Source organism: Gymnogyps californianus, unplaced genomic scaffold, assembly GCF_018139145.2.
Source record: "Gymnogyps californianus isolate 813 unplaced genomic scaffold, ASM1813914v2 HiC_scaffold_50, whole genome shotgun sequence".
Taxonomy (NCBI): Eukaryota; Metazoa; Chordata; class Aves; order Accipitriformes; family Cathartidae; genus Gymnogyps; species Gymnogyps californianus.
The window spans coordinates 28,498-45,630 of NW_026114400.1; the positions used below are offsets into that span (position 1 = coordinate 28,498).

The window sequence follows — 17,133 nt, forward strand, 5'->3', positions numbered from 1 at the left end:
CTGACAACTATTATTTTTTGACAGGACAGAACTAGTTTTCATAACTATCATGTGATTTGGACAGATGCTCATTTAAAATAGCATTATAAATAGCATAGTTATAGCTAATTTAGATTTAGTGACATTCATCTTACTCTGGGGAGTTAATATTTTTGCTGAAAATGCAGTGAATTAGTTGACTACTGCTCATTCTGCATTCAAACACTGATTGCAGTTTCTTATTTGGACTACAAGACTTCAGGAAATCACAGAAAACTACCGTTGGGCCTTCTCATAAATTCACTGCCTATTCAACGTATCATACTTGCCTTCCCTAAGAAAAATATTTTATGGAAAGCAACTGGACTAAGCCTGGTACTATTTATACCCTTAATTTAGAGAAAATTGAAAGGATCTGCCCTTAAAAATTGCAACTGTTAAATGCAGAAACTTCCTTTATTACTCTATTACTTATGGGCTTCCACTATCACAATATAAATATAAACATTTATTTGATATTTTAAAAACCTATTTTTAAGATATTCCTTTTCAGAAAGGAGAAAAATATGACATGGAGTCACCAGAGAGAGGGATACCAGCAGGAAGGGGACAGAGGATCAACAGGATGCCTGACCCCTACAAGGTACCTTAGGAAGAAATATCAATTATGACAGTACAGGTCTGTCAAAGAAAAAAACCCAACCAACCAAACAAAAAAACCCCATAGGAGAAATCAGAAAGCAACTACAACTGGCTGCCCTCACCAAAGAAATAGATAAGACAGCATTTAATCCTAAAACAGAAGAACAACTCTGAAGGAATCTGTGAAAAGAGAGATAATAAATTCCAAGTTAAAACAAACGAAGTCATTAAAACAAATTAATATATCATTGGCAGAAGAGAGATCCATGTCAGAATTTTTAAAATATTTTCTAACAAGATATACTGTGAGGTTTACTCTGGCATCGTTATTTCTAGGTGTCCTGGTTTCGGCTGGGATAGAGTTAATTCTCTTCTTAGTAGCTGGTACAGTGCTGGGTTTTGGATTTAGTGTGAGAATACTGTTGATTGATAACACGCTGATGTTTTAGTTGTTGCTAAGTAGCGCTTATCTTAAGCCAAGGACTTTTCAGTTTCCCATGCTCTGCCAGCAAGCAGGTGTGCAAGAAGCTGGGAGGGAGCAGAGCCGGGGCAGCTGACCTGAACTAGCCAAAGGGGTATGCCATACCATGGAACGTCATGCCCAGTATATAAACTGGGGGGAGTTGGCAGGGAGGGGTGGATTGCTGCTTGGGCATCGGTCAGCGGGTGGTGAGCAATTGCATTGTGCATCACTTGTCTTTTCTTGGGTGTTATTTCTTTTTTTTTTTGTTATATTCCTTTTCATTACTATTATTATTATATTATTATTATTATTAGTTAGCAGTGTATTTTATTTTACTTTAGTTATTAAACTGTTCTTATCTCAACCCACGAGTTTTACTTTTTTTTTCCCTCCTCCCCACCCCACTGGGAGAGGGGAGGGGGAAGCGGCTGCGTGGTGCTTAGTTGCTGGCTGGGGTTAAACCACGACACTAGGATTTAATTTTGGATGTCACACATACTTCTATCCACTGAAGTCAGTCGCAAAATTATCACACATTTCTATGTGGCCCAACATTTAACCTCATGTGCCTGCACACACATGTATGTCATCTAAATGAGGCAGGGAAAACCTGAGGAAAAGTAAACATTAAAAGAATACACAAGAGATACAAAAAAGCAACTAGTATGTGGGAGTTTACATCTTCTCCAGAATTTTAATTTTTTCCACAGGAAGAATCAATGGAGTTAAAAACCAATTTAATTTTTAGATGGTCTTAAGGCACAGAATGCTCACAAAGACCAAGACTTAAAACTGTAGAACAAGAGGGGGTTGTCTTTAAAATGATTCAGTACTTTGTGTCACAGTGGTCTTGTAAAATAGGTATGTGCAATTTGTAGACACTGAAGATGATTAAGCTAGTTATTTTTTCTTTTGAATTTCCATTCCTGATATTTTCAGTACTCAGTAGAAAAGGTAGTAATACAATTAATCTACTTAAGGAATGTCAATGAGAAATATGTTTATTCTTAAATATAAGACAACAAGAGCAGTTACATCATGACATTCGCTTTGCAAGAGATGTACACTGACTATTTGTACTGAAAAAGGTTACCAATCTGGTAGCACTGAAAGCCAGCTGATCCCTACAGATGTGGTTATAGCCTGATATGTAAGTTTGCTTTCTTTGCAGAGAATAGCATGTTCCAGGACTCCCTAAGTAACAGGTTGCATGAAACTTGGAAGATTACAGACTTGAGGAAAAAAAACAGTAATTATTCTATGAGCTATGATTCTTCTCACCCCAATTTATATTTTAAGTTGTTAAGGGAGAAGCTGCTGCCCAAGCATTCATACACCAATCAAGGAGTCGCACACACACCACCCAAGACTTTAACTGCTAGGACCGGAGTCCCTTCACAGCAGGCGACTCCAGTGAGCCGACGGGTGCCCCTTTCAACTCCTCACACACACACACACACACTCACCCTTGGGCACTTCTTCCCTCAGGCTTGACCCTAGGTTCCCTGAAGCAGAATCTCTAATCAAGGCCTTCAAAATAAAAAGCGTAATTTATTCTATCTATGGTGCACAAATTCAGACAGCTTGAGCTGGGTGCCTCTGGAGAGGGACCCCAAACACTAAAATCCCTGGGCAATTATACCCTTACGATCTAAATTCCCACCCCTCACACCATAGTCTGGTCCAATAGTAGTATTCGGGTCTGGGGTCGTCTTCTCTCTCATTGGGTCCTTTTTCCCATCTCTAGGCAGGTTCTTTCTCTTTCCTGTTTTTTAGGCTAGTTGTTACTATGTCTCCTTTTCCTGGCTCAAACTGGCTCTGGGGCTTTCCGAATCTTCTTATTCCTCCAATCAGAGAATAGGGCAACATTAAGCAAAAGCATTAAGCAAGCTATGAGTTCTGCTTTATCATGAACAACTACTTTTAAGCAGCTAAACAAAGTCCTTAAAGCCCTCCAAAACATATTAACAGCCTCTATAACTTATATACATTCCTGTGCTATTATAGCCTCACAATCTTATCCCATTATTGTCACGTGCTGTTTACGTCTTGTTCGGGTGTGGTCCGCATGCTCACATAGCTCAGCTTTGCCACCTTCCACAACAAAGTGAAGCCTAGCAAGTTCTTGATATATATAAATCTATGTTACATTGTATCTTAACCAAAATTCTAAAAGATTCTAGTCTGAAAATTGTGCACTAAAATTCAGAAAGGCTGAAGAATTGTTTCAACTGCCTTAATTGTTGCCATTCAGATGTAGTTCAAAAGTTTAGAATTAATCACTGTTTTCCCCTAGGTGATAGGGAAATATCACCTATATTGTGATATTTGTGAAATACTTGACTTAAAAAAACAAGCCAAGCTTTCTAGCATTTCCATGCGAACAACTCACATATTAGTGAGAACTCTAGCTTTTGCTTTCATTCCAGATATGCTTTTAATGAATTAATTGACTATTTTAACTCTTCAAAACCGTTTTTTCCATGACAAAAGTTTTGGTCATACATAGAAAAATAAGTTCTATTCCTAATTTCTATAGCTCTTCCAGGATTTATTTCCTGCATTCATGCTCATTATTATATGAAAGATGACCAGTGGGACCTATGTACTGTAAAAGGGCCATCGTGACAACCCTGATTTAAGACCTTGTGTTTCACCACACGAGAATGTACACGTGCTCACTTCAATGAATTCCACACATCTAAATAATCCCAATCAAAATCTGTACATAGTACTAATTACTCTAAAAACTGGTTCCAAGCTAGTTGCCAAAGAGGGCTGCAGAAACTATGCAAGACAAATAGAAGTTCTAAGAAGGCTTGTATGCATCTAAGATGTTTTCACTGCCCCCTAGTGCAATTTTGGGGAAGGAAAAAAAAGAATATTGATGTTAGCTGGCAATATTTGGGTTAAGGTGTATCAAAGAAATAGGCAAATTTTTTAAGTCAAACATTGACTGCATCTCATGTAGATGAACTCAAACTTGTGTATCAGCTAGGTAACTCGTGTATAAACTGCAGTGCAGACACAACAGCAGAGAATGAACAACCTGCCCATGCCCCCGCAGCGCATTCCTTCATAGCTAGCCCATGCAGAGCTCAGTGCTGTCCCAAGCTGCCCAGAATGCAGGGTGGTTATTTTAGGAGTCGGTCACTGCTCTCACACAGACACATAGAAGATTGCTTAGTTCCACAAGCTCCTATTTGCACCTTGAGAGCACACTTTGCTGCAAAATACCATACATTTTTATTTACTAAACACTGGCAAATTAATTAAACCTCGAAATAAAAATGGAAGTCACAAATCACCTTCTTCCTGTTAGTAGCAAACTACGTTTTGTCCGTATCTTCTGTTTCATCAATAGTGTAAAAGCAAACATACAATGCTGGTAGTTCCATTGATTGTGCATACTCAGTCCCACTTACAAAACTGGAAGTCCATGTATGTATGTAGTCTCACTGAAGTCAACACGAGTATTTACATGGAAAAGGATCTGATCCTCCAACCTTAAATAATGAACCTGAGTTTCATGAGATAGCTATTTATTAGCTATTTGCATTAAGCCCCATTTTAGAAAACTGAACAGAAAGCTCCTTATCCCTATTGCATAAAGGTCCTGCCTGAACTTTTTTTTTTATATTGGGAAGGAAAGGCTACATAATTTATCACTTTTTCACTACTCTTGCACATGATGCTAGTGATATGAAAATAACTTTTGCTTTACAAAGTAATGTTTTAGTTGAAAACCAAATGCTATGTCTAACTCACCTGACTTTAAACTACATTAGGGTCCTCATATAAATAGATGTAAGATCTTAAAGGCTAGCCAAAGGGGTATTCCATACCATGGCACGTCATGCCCAGTATATAAACAAGTGGGGAGTTGGCCGGGAGGCGCGGATCGCGGCTCTGGCATTGGTCAGCGGGTGGTGAGCAATTGCATTGTGCATCACTTGTCTTTTTTTTTGTTGTTGTTGTTGGTGTATTCTTTTTCATTACAATTATTATTATTAGTTAGTAGTGTATTTTTATTTTTACTTTAGTTATTAAACTGTTCTTATCTCAACCCACGAGTTTTACTTTTTTTTCCTTTCCTCCTCCTCACCCCACTGGGAGGGGGAGGGGGAAGTGGCTGCATGGTGCTTGGCTTCTGACTAGGGTTAAACCACAACAGATGTTGAACACTGATATAAATTTGTAAACACTGAAATTAGCAGCAAAATGTAAACTAATTTTTAGTAACAGAGTGTAGGCCCACCATCATCTTGAAAGCATAAACAAAGCTTTAAAAAAAAAAAAAGGAATATCATAGCAACAGACAGTTCAAAAATCTGGACAGAATAAAACAAAGAAAAAGTTGGACAAATTGTAAAAATAACAGTACCACGTCACTAATATGGGTTTCAATACTTCTTAGAAGCCAACAGAAAACGTTACAGAGCATTTTCAAGATGCTACTTCAGGTTGCAGCTTGTGCAGATGCTCTGCACCTCTGTTGGCTGGGTGGAACTCAGAAGAGTCCAGGCTCACAACTAGAGTGAGAACACAAAGAATGGCACTTGCCTTATAATGCCAGTAAAGCAGCACAGGGAATCAGGCACTTTTGACAAAATATTTAATATTCAGTAAACTATCGCACATCTAGATTCTAAAAGTTACATTAAATTATCATTTCACTGTTGTCCAAATCAGTTGTGTGAACACGTTATTTTTGGCATTGGAAAATTTCTGGAAAGTAAGTAGAACTATTTAATCCACACTCATTCAGTTTATTCAAAATAATGTGCTCCCTCTGCTGGTAGTTATCAAGTAGGTGGCATTCTAACTGGCAAAAGGTCTAAAAGTGATAAGCAGAAAACTTTGCCTTTTGACTAGGTTACATAGTATCATTACAGTGATACCATGCAGTGGAAATCAGCTGTTCCTTTCAGATTCAGTGAGATAAGCTCAAGTTGCAAGACTTGCTTTTGGAGCTTATATTTTAAGAGCATGTATGTGAGTTTACAAGTGAGCAGACTGCAAAAGAAAAAGACGACTACATAGGTACTGGGTTTTTTTAAAAAGTTTGGGTTATCACTTAAAAACGATAATAAAACCACACAAGTTCAAGAACATAATAAAGCATTAAGAAAAGAGGTTCTAAACTGTGTAATTGTGACAGAGAATGCAGCCCTCCCCAAAACAGCTGTACACCAAGCAGGTAATAGGTCACACAGCAAATATTTGTCTTGGATGAGCAAGTGGAATTCTATTTTAGGAAGAAATCAAAACAAACTAAAACCAACATGAATTAGGTCCTCAGATGTTACAGTGATGAGAAGGGCTTGCATGCCTGAAAACTTGTCTAATTTTTCCAACTATATTTGCTAGCCTAATAAAAGATATTACCTCTACATACAAACTTTCTTTTGCATAGTGATGAGAGACATTTAAAGACCTAGATCAGGATATGATTATCTAATAAATCTAGCTCAAATAGAAAGAGCTTCTCTTACTCTACAACAATGGGGCAATCAATATCCTTTTACCAAAAGGAAGCTTTTCCAGCATGTGAGGGATGGGTTGGGACCTTCAAAGTTCTTCATGTTAGGTATCCCCAAAACTAACAATTTTACAATACTATATGCAAGAGAGTTGTGTTTTAAGAGTCGATACATATTCCCAGACTAGCAAACCACATATCTTTTCCCTAAAAGCCAAATAATTTAATTAGTTTTGGAATGGAACCAAGCATACACTGTAGCTGCCAGCGAGAAGAGTGTATACAACATAATGATTCAAGGAGGCCCTTCCAATCCTGGAGTCTCAGATTTTCAGATCTTTCTATATACACCCAAGAACAATATCTAGCTTCCTTCCTAATTACATATCCTTATCATTCCCTCATTTGCTAGGGAGGATAAATCAATAGATTCAAACATTTCAGTATTTTGAGAGGCAGCGTAATCATTCTGCATGTGAAATGGCCAGAACTGCAGTGCTATTTTTCACCACACTTCAAGCTTGGCAGAGACAGCCAAGTGCTACAGCTACTGGTATCCTCTGTCCTGACTGGAAGAAATTCAAACATAAGAATATCCAATGCATCCAGACCAAAAGCCCATCTAACCAAGTAATACCCTTCTGACAGTGACCAGGAATGGTGCTGACAGAAAGGACAAAACAAGAGAGTAGACATATAGTGACATTTCCTTCAACTTTCAGCCTTACAGTCTTCCTCTACCAGAGGCTGTAAAGAAAGAACCAGTTTGTCAGCCCTTTTCCCAGGATTCAGAAAAGTGTAAGGAATTGTTTTTTGCTTTCCCTCATTACCTCCTCAGTAAGTGAAACAAGCTGTAAGAGGAAAAAAAGAAAGCTGCATTAGAGCATGGATGGTACACAGAGGGGAAATAACGAAAAACATTGAGAGCTGTGCAAGTATGTGGGCATATTTCCCCCATGTGTTCACTCTCCTCACATCATCCACTATTTTCTCAGGTTTTTTCTTTTTATATACTAGCAGATGCTTTCATTTCACAAAGCATAATTATTATTGTACTTATGCATAAATATGTAAGTACCATAACTATTGGAAACATTTCTCTGTAGCAAAGTAGTTCAAAAACAATCAGTAGCTGTTCTTCACATTGTTTTGGAGTGACCAACCCCCTTTTAACAATTAAATGAGTATGAGGAATTTAAAAAAAAAAAAAAAAAAAAAAAAAAAAAAGAGAGAGCGCAATATTCAGGAAAGCGTTGCCATTTTCAGAGAATAGAACAAGCCATAATATATTAGATCAGTTTATAGTAACTAAAATCTGCATTATAAAAAGAAGTACTGAGTCCTATATTTCAGACTTCAATTGTCAGTTGTAGGATTGTTCCTCTGAATTAAGGCTGAGTCACAATGGCATGTCTCTTTCACTAGCTTCCTGTTTTCAGCACCAAGTTCTACACTATGTATCATAATTTACAAGGAAATACAAAACTGCAAGCTGACGTGTTCAGCTTCCAGTTCCATGAGCTTTTCACGTCATGCCCTCCCTTCTCAATCCTCAGTAAAAACAAAAAAAAAGAAAAACAAAGAAAACTTAATATCAACAGAACTCTGGTGAGTTACCAGACCCTACCTAATAACTCAGAATACTGAAAGGTAGTTATTATCTTCTTTTATACAAAGTGCCTGGAGTTCTCTTCTCTCAAGTCCATTACCAAAATGAGAAGATTAGGGAAAGACTCTATATCATCTGACTACTTTCCACCTTATCATTTGTTTTAATTGATTCCTTATATTGAAGTCACCCATATACAGTACACAATCACGTTACATTTATATTCTTGTCATCCTCCATTATTTCACCAGATAGGTATCTAAGATCATCAAAAGTGAATGGGAGCACAGAATATTTTTCCCCTCATGCACAAGACATAACACAGGATCTATAGGATAGTATATCATGCAATCAGTTATTTCAGTGAGAGTCCATGGCTCATTTGACCTTTCCATAGAGCAACAGGCAAAAAATAAATTTTGTAACAGAAATTTGTTCACAGTCTGAAACACTACAAGTTTGTCTATAACCACCTACCACATATAGACTCTATCAGCCCACAAGATATATATATATACACACACACATATATAAATATATAGGTCTACTAGAGTCTTGTATGGGTTATTAGATTTCCCATAGATATAGAAACCTAAAAATTTACAGTGCACTGACCTCCACAATCCCTGCCACACAATGGAGTGATGTGGCCCCCATTACATTCAGCTACTTTTGATTTCCCAGCATTTAAGAATTCAAACAGTCAAAGCAGTAGCATTTATTATTCATCAATGACAAGCAAACTTTGACAAGTTTGGAAGTAAATTTCAGTCTGAAGTCAAATCAAAATACTTTCTCAACCCCACCACTACTCCGTACAATGTGCGTACAGAGCCTCTCTACCTACTTTGCTTTATTTTTCAGCAAGCATGAACAAGTATATTCTATTTACAGGTGGGAACAATAGCTGCTCATTAAGTCAGCACATGTAGTCATTATATTTGCCCTAATATTTTAAAAAAAATCCACAGATAACAACATGGTTGTTACAGAAAAAAAAAAAGAGTATGCCAAACAGGATTAGGGAGGAGACTGCAAAATTAACTGTTAAATATATATTTGTAAATATTGACATTATATCAACACATCTTTAAGAAAGCATAGATCAAAAAAAAAAAAAAAAATCAGTATTTCCACTGAAAGACTTCAGATAACAGACATGTTCACACAAGTTAAATAATGCTCATGCTCTAAGAAAAAAAACAAAACAAAAAAACCAAAAAAAAACCCCAAACAAGACACAACTCTTCAGATAAGAAAGCTGTTACATGGAATCTCCCACCATATCTAAGTACCTTGGGATTAACGTGGACCCAACTCCTGTTGCACTGGAGGCTGAAGCTTATCAATCAGCATGTGAACTTCCAAATTATTTTCCAGCCTGGTCTTCCTTCTCTCTTTCACGAGCCTCTGAATATGGAGAGCACATAAATGACAAATAATCAAGACTTTTAGAAAATAATAAAATTAGAAGCCTGCTGAGGACAGTAAAACAATTTTCTTCATTTTCAGATCTATATGAAATATTTGAAAAGGTAACAACAAATAAAGGATTTCACCTTAAAATAGATTACTTTTCCATATAAATCAAATTTCCATGGCTACTGCAATGATCACTCAGAAAAACAAAATGTCACAAGGAAAATGCGAACACCTTCCAGTTGTTAGTTTGTACACACTGTCAAACATAAGTTGATCATATAATGATGTTGATATTTCAATATTTTCAACATTATAATAAAATAGTACAATTACCTCAGAGAGTTCTTAAAGTTTTCATAGCGCAGGGAACTAAATTAGTACATAAGTATACATGTGTGTAAATAAATGAACTCTAAATATGACTTATGGAAAATAAATACAACTCTATTTATTTCCACTTCACTTACTGAAAAAGAATCCCTGTGGAACACTGCAACAAAATCAAAGTAAACAGAACCTTCCATTTCAAAGTTAAAATAAGAACGGTGGGATTATGACAGGGGAACAGATACAGTGCTCAAATAACTTCTATTAAGCAGAGAAAAATTACTTTCTCTCTATAAAAGAAACATCACTTTCTTTTTTGCTCACTCACATAGTTTAAGAGTAAAGACTGCTTGCTAACTAAACTAAAAAAAAAAAACAACCCCAAAAAAACCCCAATGTTTTGCACCAAAGCTAGGAAGCATTTTCTTCTGAAGAAAAAACACACATACCTGCAAGATACAGAATCAGGAAACATATTTTGATCTCAGTTCATTTTTATCCACAGCTCGGGTAGCAGAGGAGACGTTTCCAAAAGTTATCATAGGTATTCCAAAAAGTTATAAGTCAACAGTGTATTTTAAGAAATCTGAAAATAAAATGCTCACATTACCCCCTCCCCCCCAAAAAAGCTGTAAAATGTACACCTTTCTGATTACTACATTATAAATACCAGAATTTGTTTCTAAGTTAAACAGCTGAATTATATACAAAGCTTTTTCATTTTTGGCAAAACGACCAATCTTATAAACAATAAAATGCTTTGTGCTTCCTTTATGGGTATGAGCCTAGAAACTTTTTGGGCGGGGGGGGAGGGGAGTCATTCAAGATGCAGTTCAAGATATCTTGACTTAAAAACATGTTTTTGTAATCACTTACTGGATTTCCCTCCTAAACTAAAACATGGCGTAAGCAGATGATCTCTCAAAAGGAATGATAGCTCAACCTGAACCAGTATCAAACATGAAAAGGTTTCCAACATGGAAGAAATCTTGTTGTGTTTAGATTCAGCCAATACAAAAAAAAGGGTCCAAATCAAGTTTTGGAATCCCTTGTATATTTGAATTTCAGTGTCTTAAAGTCCATAAAGTCAATGAGCCTCCACAGGGGCCCGTTCACGTGGTTCTGTGTAGAATCAAAAAAAAAAACAAAACAAAAAACAACCAACATTGCAATGATCTTGTTCTTTCATACAAAATTGCTTTCTTCATGATAAGGGGCTTCAAGTCTACTATCTTCATAAACTGCAACATTTTAGAGAGCAAATTAAGCCTAATCTAGTAGGACAGAAACTGCTCAACCATGATGGCATCACATGAAAAAAAAAAACCACAAAAAAAAAAACCACCACCCAAACACCAAACCCCACACATTCTGCGCACACTGTCCAAGCGGACGGAGAAAGCATGGACCATTTGGGTTGGCAAAGGGAATTCTAGAACATACACGAGTGTCTCCTAAGGATCATCTTTGGAACAGCGTTTACTTGGATATGGGCAGCAAAACGTACAGTTTTCTCCATCTCCCACTCTCAAACCACCACCTTGAAAACTTACCCACTCCCAGCACAGCAAAAGACAGAGACAAACTTGTGGGCTGCTATATAACCTGCTGTTTAGTATAAGATGCACATTTCTTTTTTATTCTGTTCTCTCTAGATTAAAGCTATCTGTACCAACTTCCCTTCCAAAATAAATACACAGCTAAGTAAAAGAAGGAAGGAAAAAGTCTTGTGTTCAAATTCACTTTTTTCCTGTATCTGTAATCTATGCCTCACAACAGGAACCTCACACATGCACATTTCTCTTACATACTCTGACAACATATGTAAATTAATAACTTGCCTATTTACCAAGCCCCAAACTATTTAGGGCTATCTTCCTTGAACAAAACTGCATTTGTTCGTTTGTTTTCTAGTTAGCCAGTCTGAGACACTTTAAACATCATCCCAAGATGGAAAAACAAAACATGTTTTAAAATGCATTAGCTGAAAACACTCCCATTTCTTACCCAAGATCTTCCTGCTCCTCTCCACGACATTTCTTCTCGTTTGCTCAAACATGGCTTCGAGATCGAAAGTCCGAGCTTTCTTCCCTGAAAACGAAGAAAAAGGAGACTCGAACTCACCCTGGCCACAGGTACTCCGGCAGCTCCAGGCGAGGGGGGGCGACGGGCACGACCACTTCTTTTCCACCTCCAACCGCCAGCCTCCCCCGGGCCCCCCCACCAAGGGCCGCCGGCCCCAAGCGACCGCCCCCGCGCCCCTCAGCCGGGCGCCGAGTGCCCCTCGGCCCGCATCGCAACACGCCGAAGCCTGAAAAGCCCATAGTGGCCGCCAGCTCCGGGTCGAGTCCCACCAGCATCTCAGCGCCTGCAAGGAGGAAAGACAACCACAGAAGTCAGCCGGCGAGGCGAGGCGAGGCGAGGCGAGGCGAGGCGAGGCGAGGCTCGGACCACCCTGCCGCTCACCACCCTCCGCCACCGGCTCCATACTACAGCTGCCCCGGAACTACAACAGGCGCCGACAGGAAGCAGCCGGGCATGGCGAGAGGCGCCCAAGGACGCCCATCCGCCAGCGCCACCCCCCCCCGGCCGAGCCCAGGGCCCGCGGGGTGCTTCATCTCCCGGCTTCGCGTCAGTCGCCAGAAGCCGGCAGTGGCCTTGTGTTGTTCTCCCGTCGCTTCTCGGAAGGCCTCGACGAAGTCTTGAGAAGATACAGGGAGAATTTACTGCTTTGCCATGTAAATCCTGCATGATTTGGGGCTTAACTTCAGGTTCTCCACTTGGAATGTGGAGATTTCCTTTCTCATGCCAGGTGCCTCTCTCATATATGAAGCTTTCTAGAATGGGCACTGGTCTGATCCAGGAGCAGAGAATCACTGCAGTCAGGGCAGTAAACATGATTTACAAACCAGACCCATTCCCTGAAATCCAGGTTTCACCCAGCCCTGAGACTTCCTATGAAGGTTTGGGAATGCCTATGCTGTCCAGAGCAGATAAAACACTTAGCAGAGGCCCAAGCCTGCTAAGTTAACAGTGTGCGCTACAGTCACATTGATGCGTCAGCCCAAATTTTGGAAAAGCAACAGCCACACCGCATCAGTGCAGTGCAAAGGCGACTTACTCTGCTTCCGCACCTTAGCTCCAGAGGCTCTGTGCATGCCTTTGAAGGGGAGTTCTCACTATTTTTGGTTTACATCACTACAAACAAAATCTGTGTATGTTTTAATAACTCTGATGCATATGGTCTTGCCACAATATCATATCAGGCTCGCAGTATAAAATATCTTTGACATAGCTGTCTCAAGGACACACACACCCCTCCCCCCTAAGAGCTACAGTGACCACCTAGCAAAGAAACAGGCAGGGAATCGCCCAGGGTCACACAACACTGACAGGAAACGCTTCCCGCTGCTCTCCTCGAGCCTGTCCTGTGCCTTTGCAGACCCGCGACAATAGACTGCGCCTGGCTCTCAGGTGGCCTACAGGGCCACGCGACCATCAGCCTGCCCGGCTTCAGCAGCTCCTCTCCAGCCACGCTCAATCTCCAGCCCCAAGAGGTGCTGTCTGTCGCCTCCCACTGGAACCCCTCTTCCACACAGGCCGACCAAGTACCGCCTGGAGGCGATCCCTGCGCGGCGCTCCAAGCTGCCGTGACACCTACAACCCCACTACGCTCTCCACCACCTTGCCCTTCCCTCCTTCCCGCCAGCGGAAGCGGCAATCGGCGCAGCGGGACTGCGTCACGCGCGCAAGGCCTGACGGGATTTGGCGGAGTGCGGAGCAGCGAGTAGCGAGCTTGCGCCCTCTGGTTGTGCGCGGAGCCTTCCCTGATTCCACCCCGTACCATGCTCGCTGCCATGAGCCCCGCGGCGCCCACCGCGCACGAGGTGCTGGAGATCGCGGGCCGCATTATCGACCGGCAGATCCAGGATGATCGCTGCTACCCGGACCTGTCCGAGCTGCTGGCGGTGCCGATGCCTGGTAAGGAACACTCGGTGGCCCTCTGCCTCGGGCTCTCGTCGCTTCAGCCGCTCCGGTGCGCTCGCCGCACCGCGCCCCTCTGCAGGGCGCCCTTGGTTGGCACTTTGAGTGATTTTTATTTGTCTATAGCCGTATGTCACATGCAATTATGATATATGGTATAGCTCTTCTCAAACATTTGTTTTTCCTCCTTGAAACATCAAGACAGCATTTCCTACTTCATTGGTGCTGTCTGGCGAAGTGGGCTGTGAAGAGGCACTCTGGAGCTGTAGGTGACCTAATCAATGTATATCCAGCAGGTGTCAGGATACAAGTAAAGAGTATCTGTTTTCTGTTACGATATGATGTAATGTGCATGGCCAAAGTGTAGCTGTCCTAGCAGCATCATGGATACACATCACATAAAATAATGGGGGTACATGGGTATTTTAACTTGATACTGGGAGTACAGATCAGCTTTTCTAGGTGAAGGAATATGCTCCTGGCTTGTTCATGTGGCATATTTAATGTCTGGCCATACGATGAAAAAAGGGCTGGGGAATATCATGGAAAAAATAGTGTAAAGAGTAGGCTGGGGGCCAGATGAGTTGTAAGAGTTTGTTTGCAAATCTGTTTGCTCATATCTGATTTAAGATTTAGATTTATTGTTTATGGTCCTGCTCCTACAGAAGCCTTTGTTCACACATATCTTGTGAGTCGTGGTATTTATATGCTTAAAGTCTTTGCAGTATCAAGACATGTTTTTATGCATAGTCTGAAGGCCTGTGTTATTAATCTAAATTAAAATGAGAAATGCGCATTAGTCTAATTTAGATTTCACAGATTAGGAAACAATCAGGTAAAGATAGAGAAAGAGAATATAAACATTTTTTGTAAATTTCTAATCCTTTATAGGAAGTCTAATCTTTTTTGTTGTTCTTAATTGCAGGTAGCCCTACTGTTTCTGGTATGTCAGATATGGATTATCCTTTGCAAGGACCAGGTTTGCTGTCAATACCTAATCTTCCAGAGATCAGCTCAGTCCGCAGAGTCCCACTTCCCCCAGAGCTAGTGGAGCAGTTTGGACGTATCCTGATGAAAAATAATGTGTTAGGTTGTGTAAGTAATAATATTAGAAATGAACTTTTTTCTTTCATAATCTTTTTCCCTGATCTTTCTGTCAGACTCCCAGAAATGAATGTTGATATTGTTCACGTTCCCTTCATAAGGCTCCAAGTGGTAAACAAGGTCTATTTGTGTAGAGTTGCTGGTGGAATTAGTTTCTGTATGAAGAACTTTGAATGTTTATGGTACATAGTTTGTGTACTACTATATATAAAGTAATATTATTTTTTAAAGTGCTCCAAAGGGGATTTTGCCTTTGCTAGCCGAAATGCGTTTAGTCCTTACATCAGCAGTGCTTCAGATATGCAGTGCAATTGTATGATGGGAGTATTTTCAGAAATCAGCAGAGCTTGGCTAACCATCGACAGTGACATTTTTATGTGGAGCTATGAAGACGGGTATGTAGAGAACACATTCCCAATGATATTTTATTGGTATTATATCGAAATTAGGCGATTGCAACAGTGGGAGATTGTTTTCTGGTAGCACAGAGATGTGCTATTCGGTTTAACTTATCTTGATTCCTTTCAGGTTTTACTGAAACTTTTGAATAAGTGTTTAAGGATTTTTAAGTTAGTAATACTGCTGCCAAATCATCTAGAGATGGAAGAAAGGAAAATGCGTTTGCTTAGTTAGACATATCTAATATCCTAAAGTTATTGCTGTATTTATGCTAGGGCTTTAATTATGCTAAAAAAGTAGAAAAAATTATACTAATTGCCTAACTTTTCTAAGTAAATTTAGTAAGTACACTGATGTATATACAGTGGTCAGTCATTCCCACAATGGTAAGTAATATGGCCTTAGTACTTTGAAGTATTGTGATTGAAGCTCTCCTGCCTAACTTATTTTAAGGATGCATAAACCTGAAAATAATTTTGTCATCTTTTCAAATGGCAGTGATATGTTTATAATTTGCAGGTTTGTTTCCTTATTTGTCTATATAGTAATAATTCTTTTAGTAGGAATTGCTTTATACATATTCTTGCATTTCTTAAGAAGATTAAAGTTAAGATTGTGCCTCACATAGCTCCACTCCATACATTTACATTGTGTTACAGTGCATTAAATACATTCACCAAATAATAGAACACTTCATGGTGTTAATCATAAGGTACTGGGGAGGAGGTTGGGTTTTTTTTATTTAGATATATTGTATTTTTTTCCCATGAAAAATAAGTTCCTCCTTGATGTTCATCAGCATTGCAGATGCTGCATCGTGTAATTCAGAGTAGACTGTATGAATTAACAGAATCCAAAAATATAAAATACTGCAGTTGGGTTTCAGGTTTGAAACTCCGCTATAGGGACTCCAAGCAGCTCAAATGATTGTATAGTTTTGCTGTGAAACTTCTCTGTCATTCCATTCTGCTGGACCTGCTTTCACCCAAAGCAAAATGTGTAGATGGCTTCCAAATGTTACAATAAGTATTAATAATTTTTAAATATACAGAATCTGATTTTGTTTACTTTGTTGTTATGTGATACTATGTGACAAGTTTTATGCAGGGTTTTTTTCTTGTTTGTTGACAGGGGAGATCTGGCTTATTTTGATGGCCTTAGTGAAACTATTCTTGCAGTGGGTCTTGTAAAGCCAAAGGGAGGTAAGGAATATATGACTAGTGACTAGAATTAGGCAGTTACTGAACCTTCTATATATGTTTTTTTATATATGCATATGTAAAAATCTGTGGTTTATGTGCACATATATATATGCAAGATATATGGGGTTTTTTTGTTTTTAGAAACATTATGAAATTAATTACAAGTCAAAAATAATGTATAGTTTAACAATCATTTACACTGATGAGCTTGCGGTTTTTGCCACATCATACTCTAAAGTTTGAACTGTTTATAAATTTACACGTTCAAGTGATAACTTCCATGAGATCCTGATTTCTAGCCCTCCCAGTTCTTTTGATAGCTACTGCTTACATAACACTGAAATCAAAGTTGAGTTGGCAGTAGGGTTGAATTTAAAAGAAGCACATTTATAAGACAAATGTCATTTTAAAGATCATGTATTTCATGAACTGGAAGCTGAACTGCTGACTGATACTGCTTTCTAATTCTAGAGTTTCACAGATCATTAGGTCTTAAATATGACTATTCCCTCTAACCAGC

The 17,133-nt window shown here is 39.3% G+C and overlaps 1 protein-coding gene across 1 annotated transcript in view; it reads left to right on the forward strand.

The window, feature by feature from the left end:
• The first annotated feature begins 13,751 nt into the window (after positions 1 to 13,751).
• LOC127028948 (nuclear pore complex protein Nup155-like) overlaps positions 13,752 to 17,133 on the forward strand; it is a 38,368-nt gene continuing 34,986 nt past the window's right edge. Inside the window, 4 exon segments of the mRNA XM_050914609.1 lie at positions 13,752 to 13,905; positions 14,834 to 14,971; positions 15,311 to 15,407; positions 16,543 to 16,613. Coding sequence (XP_050770566.1) covers positions 13,770 to 13,905; positions 14,834 to 14,971; positions 15,311 to 15,407; positions 16,543 to 16,613 — 442 coding nt within the window. The 5' untranslated portion in view covers positions 13,752 to 13,769.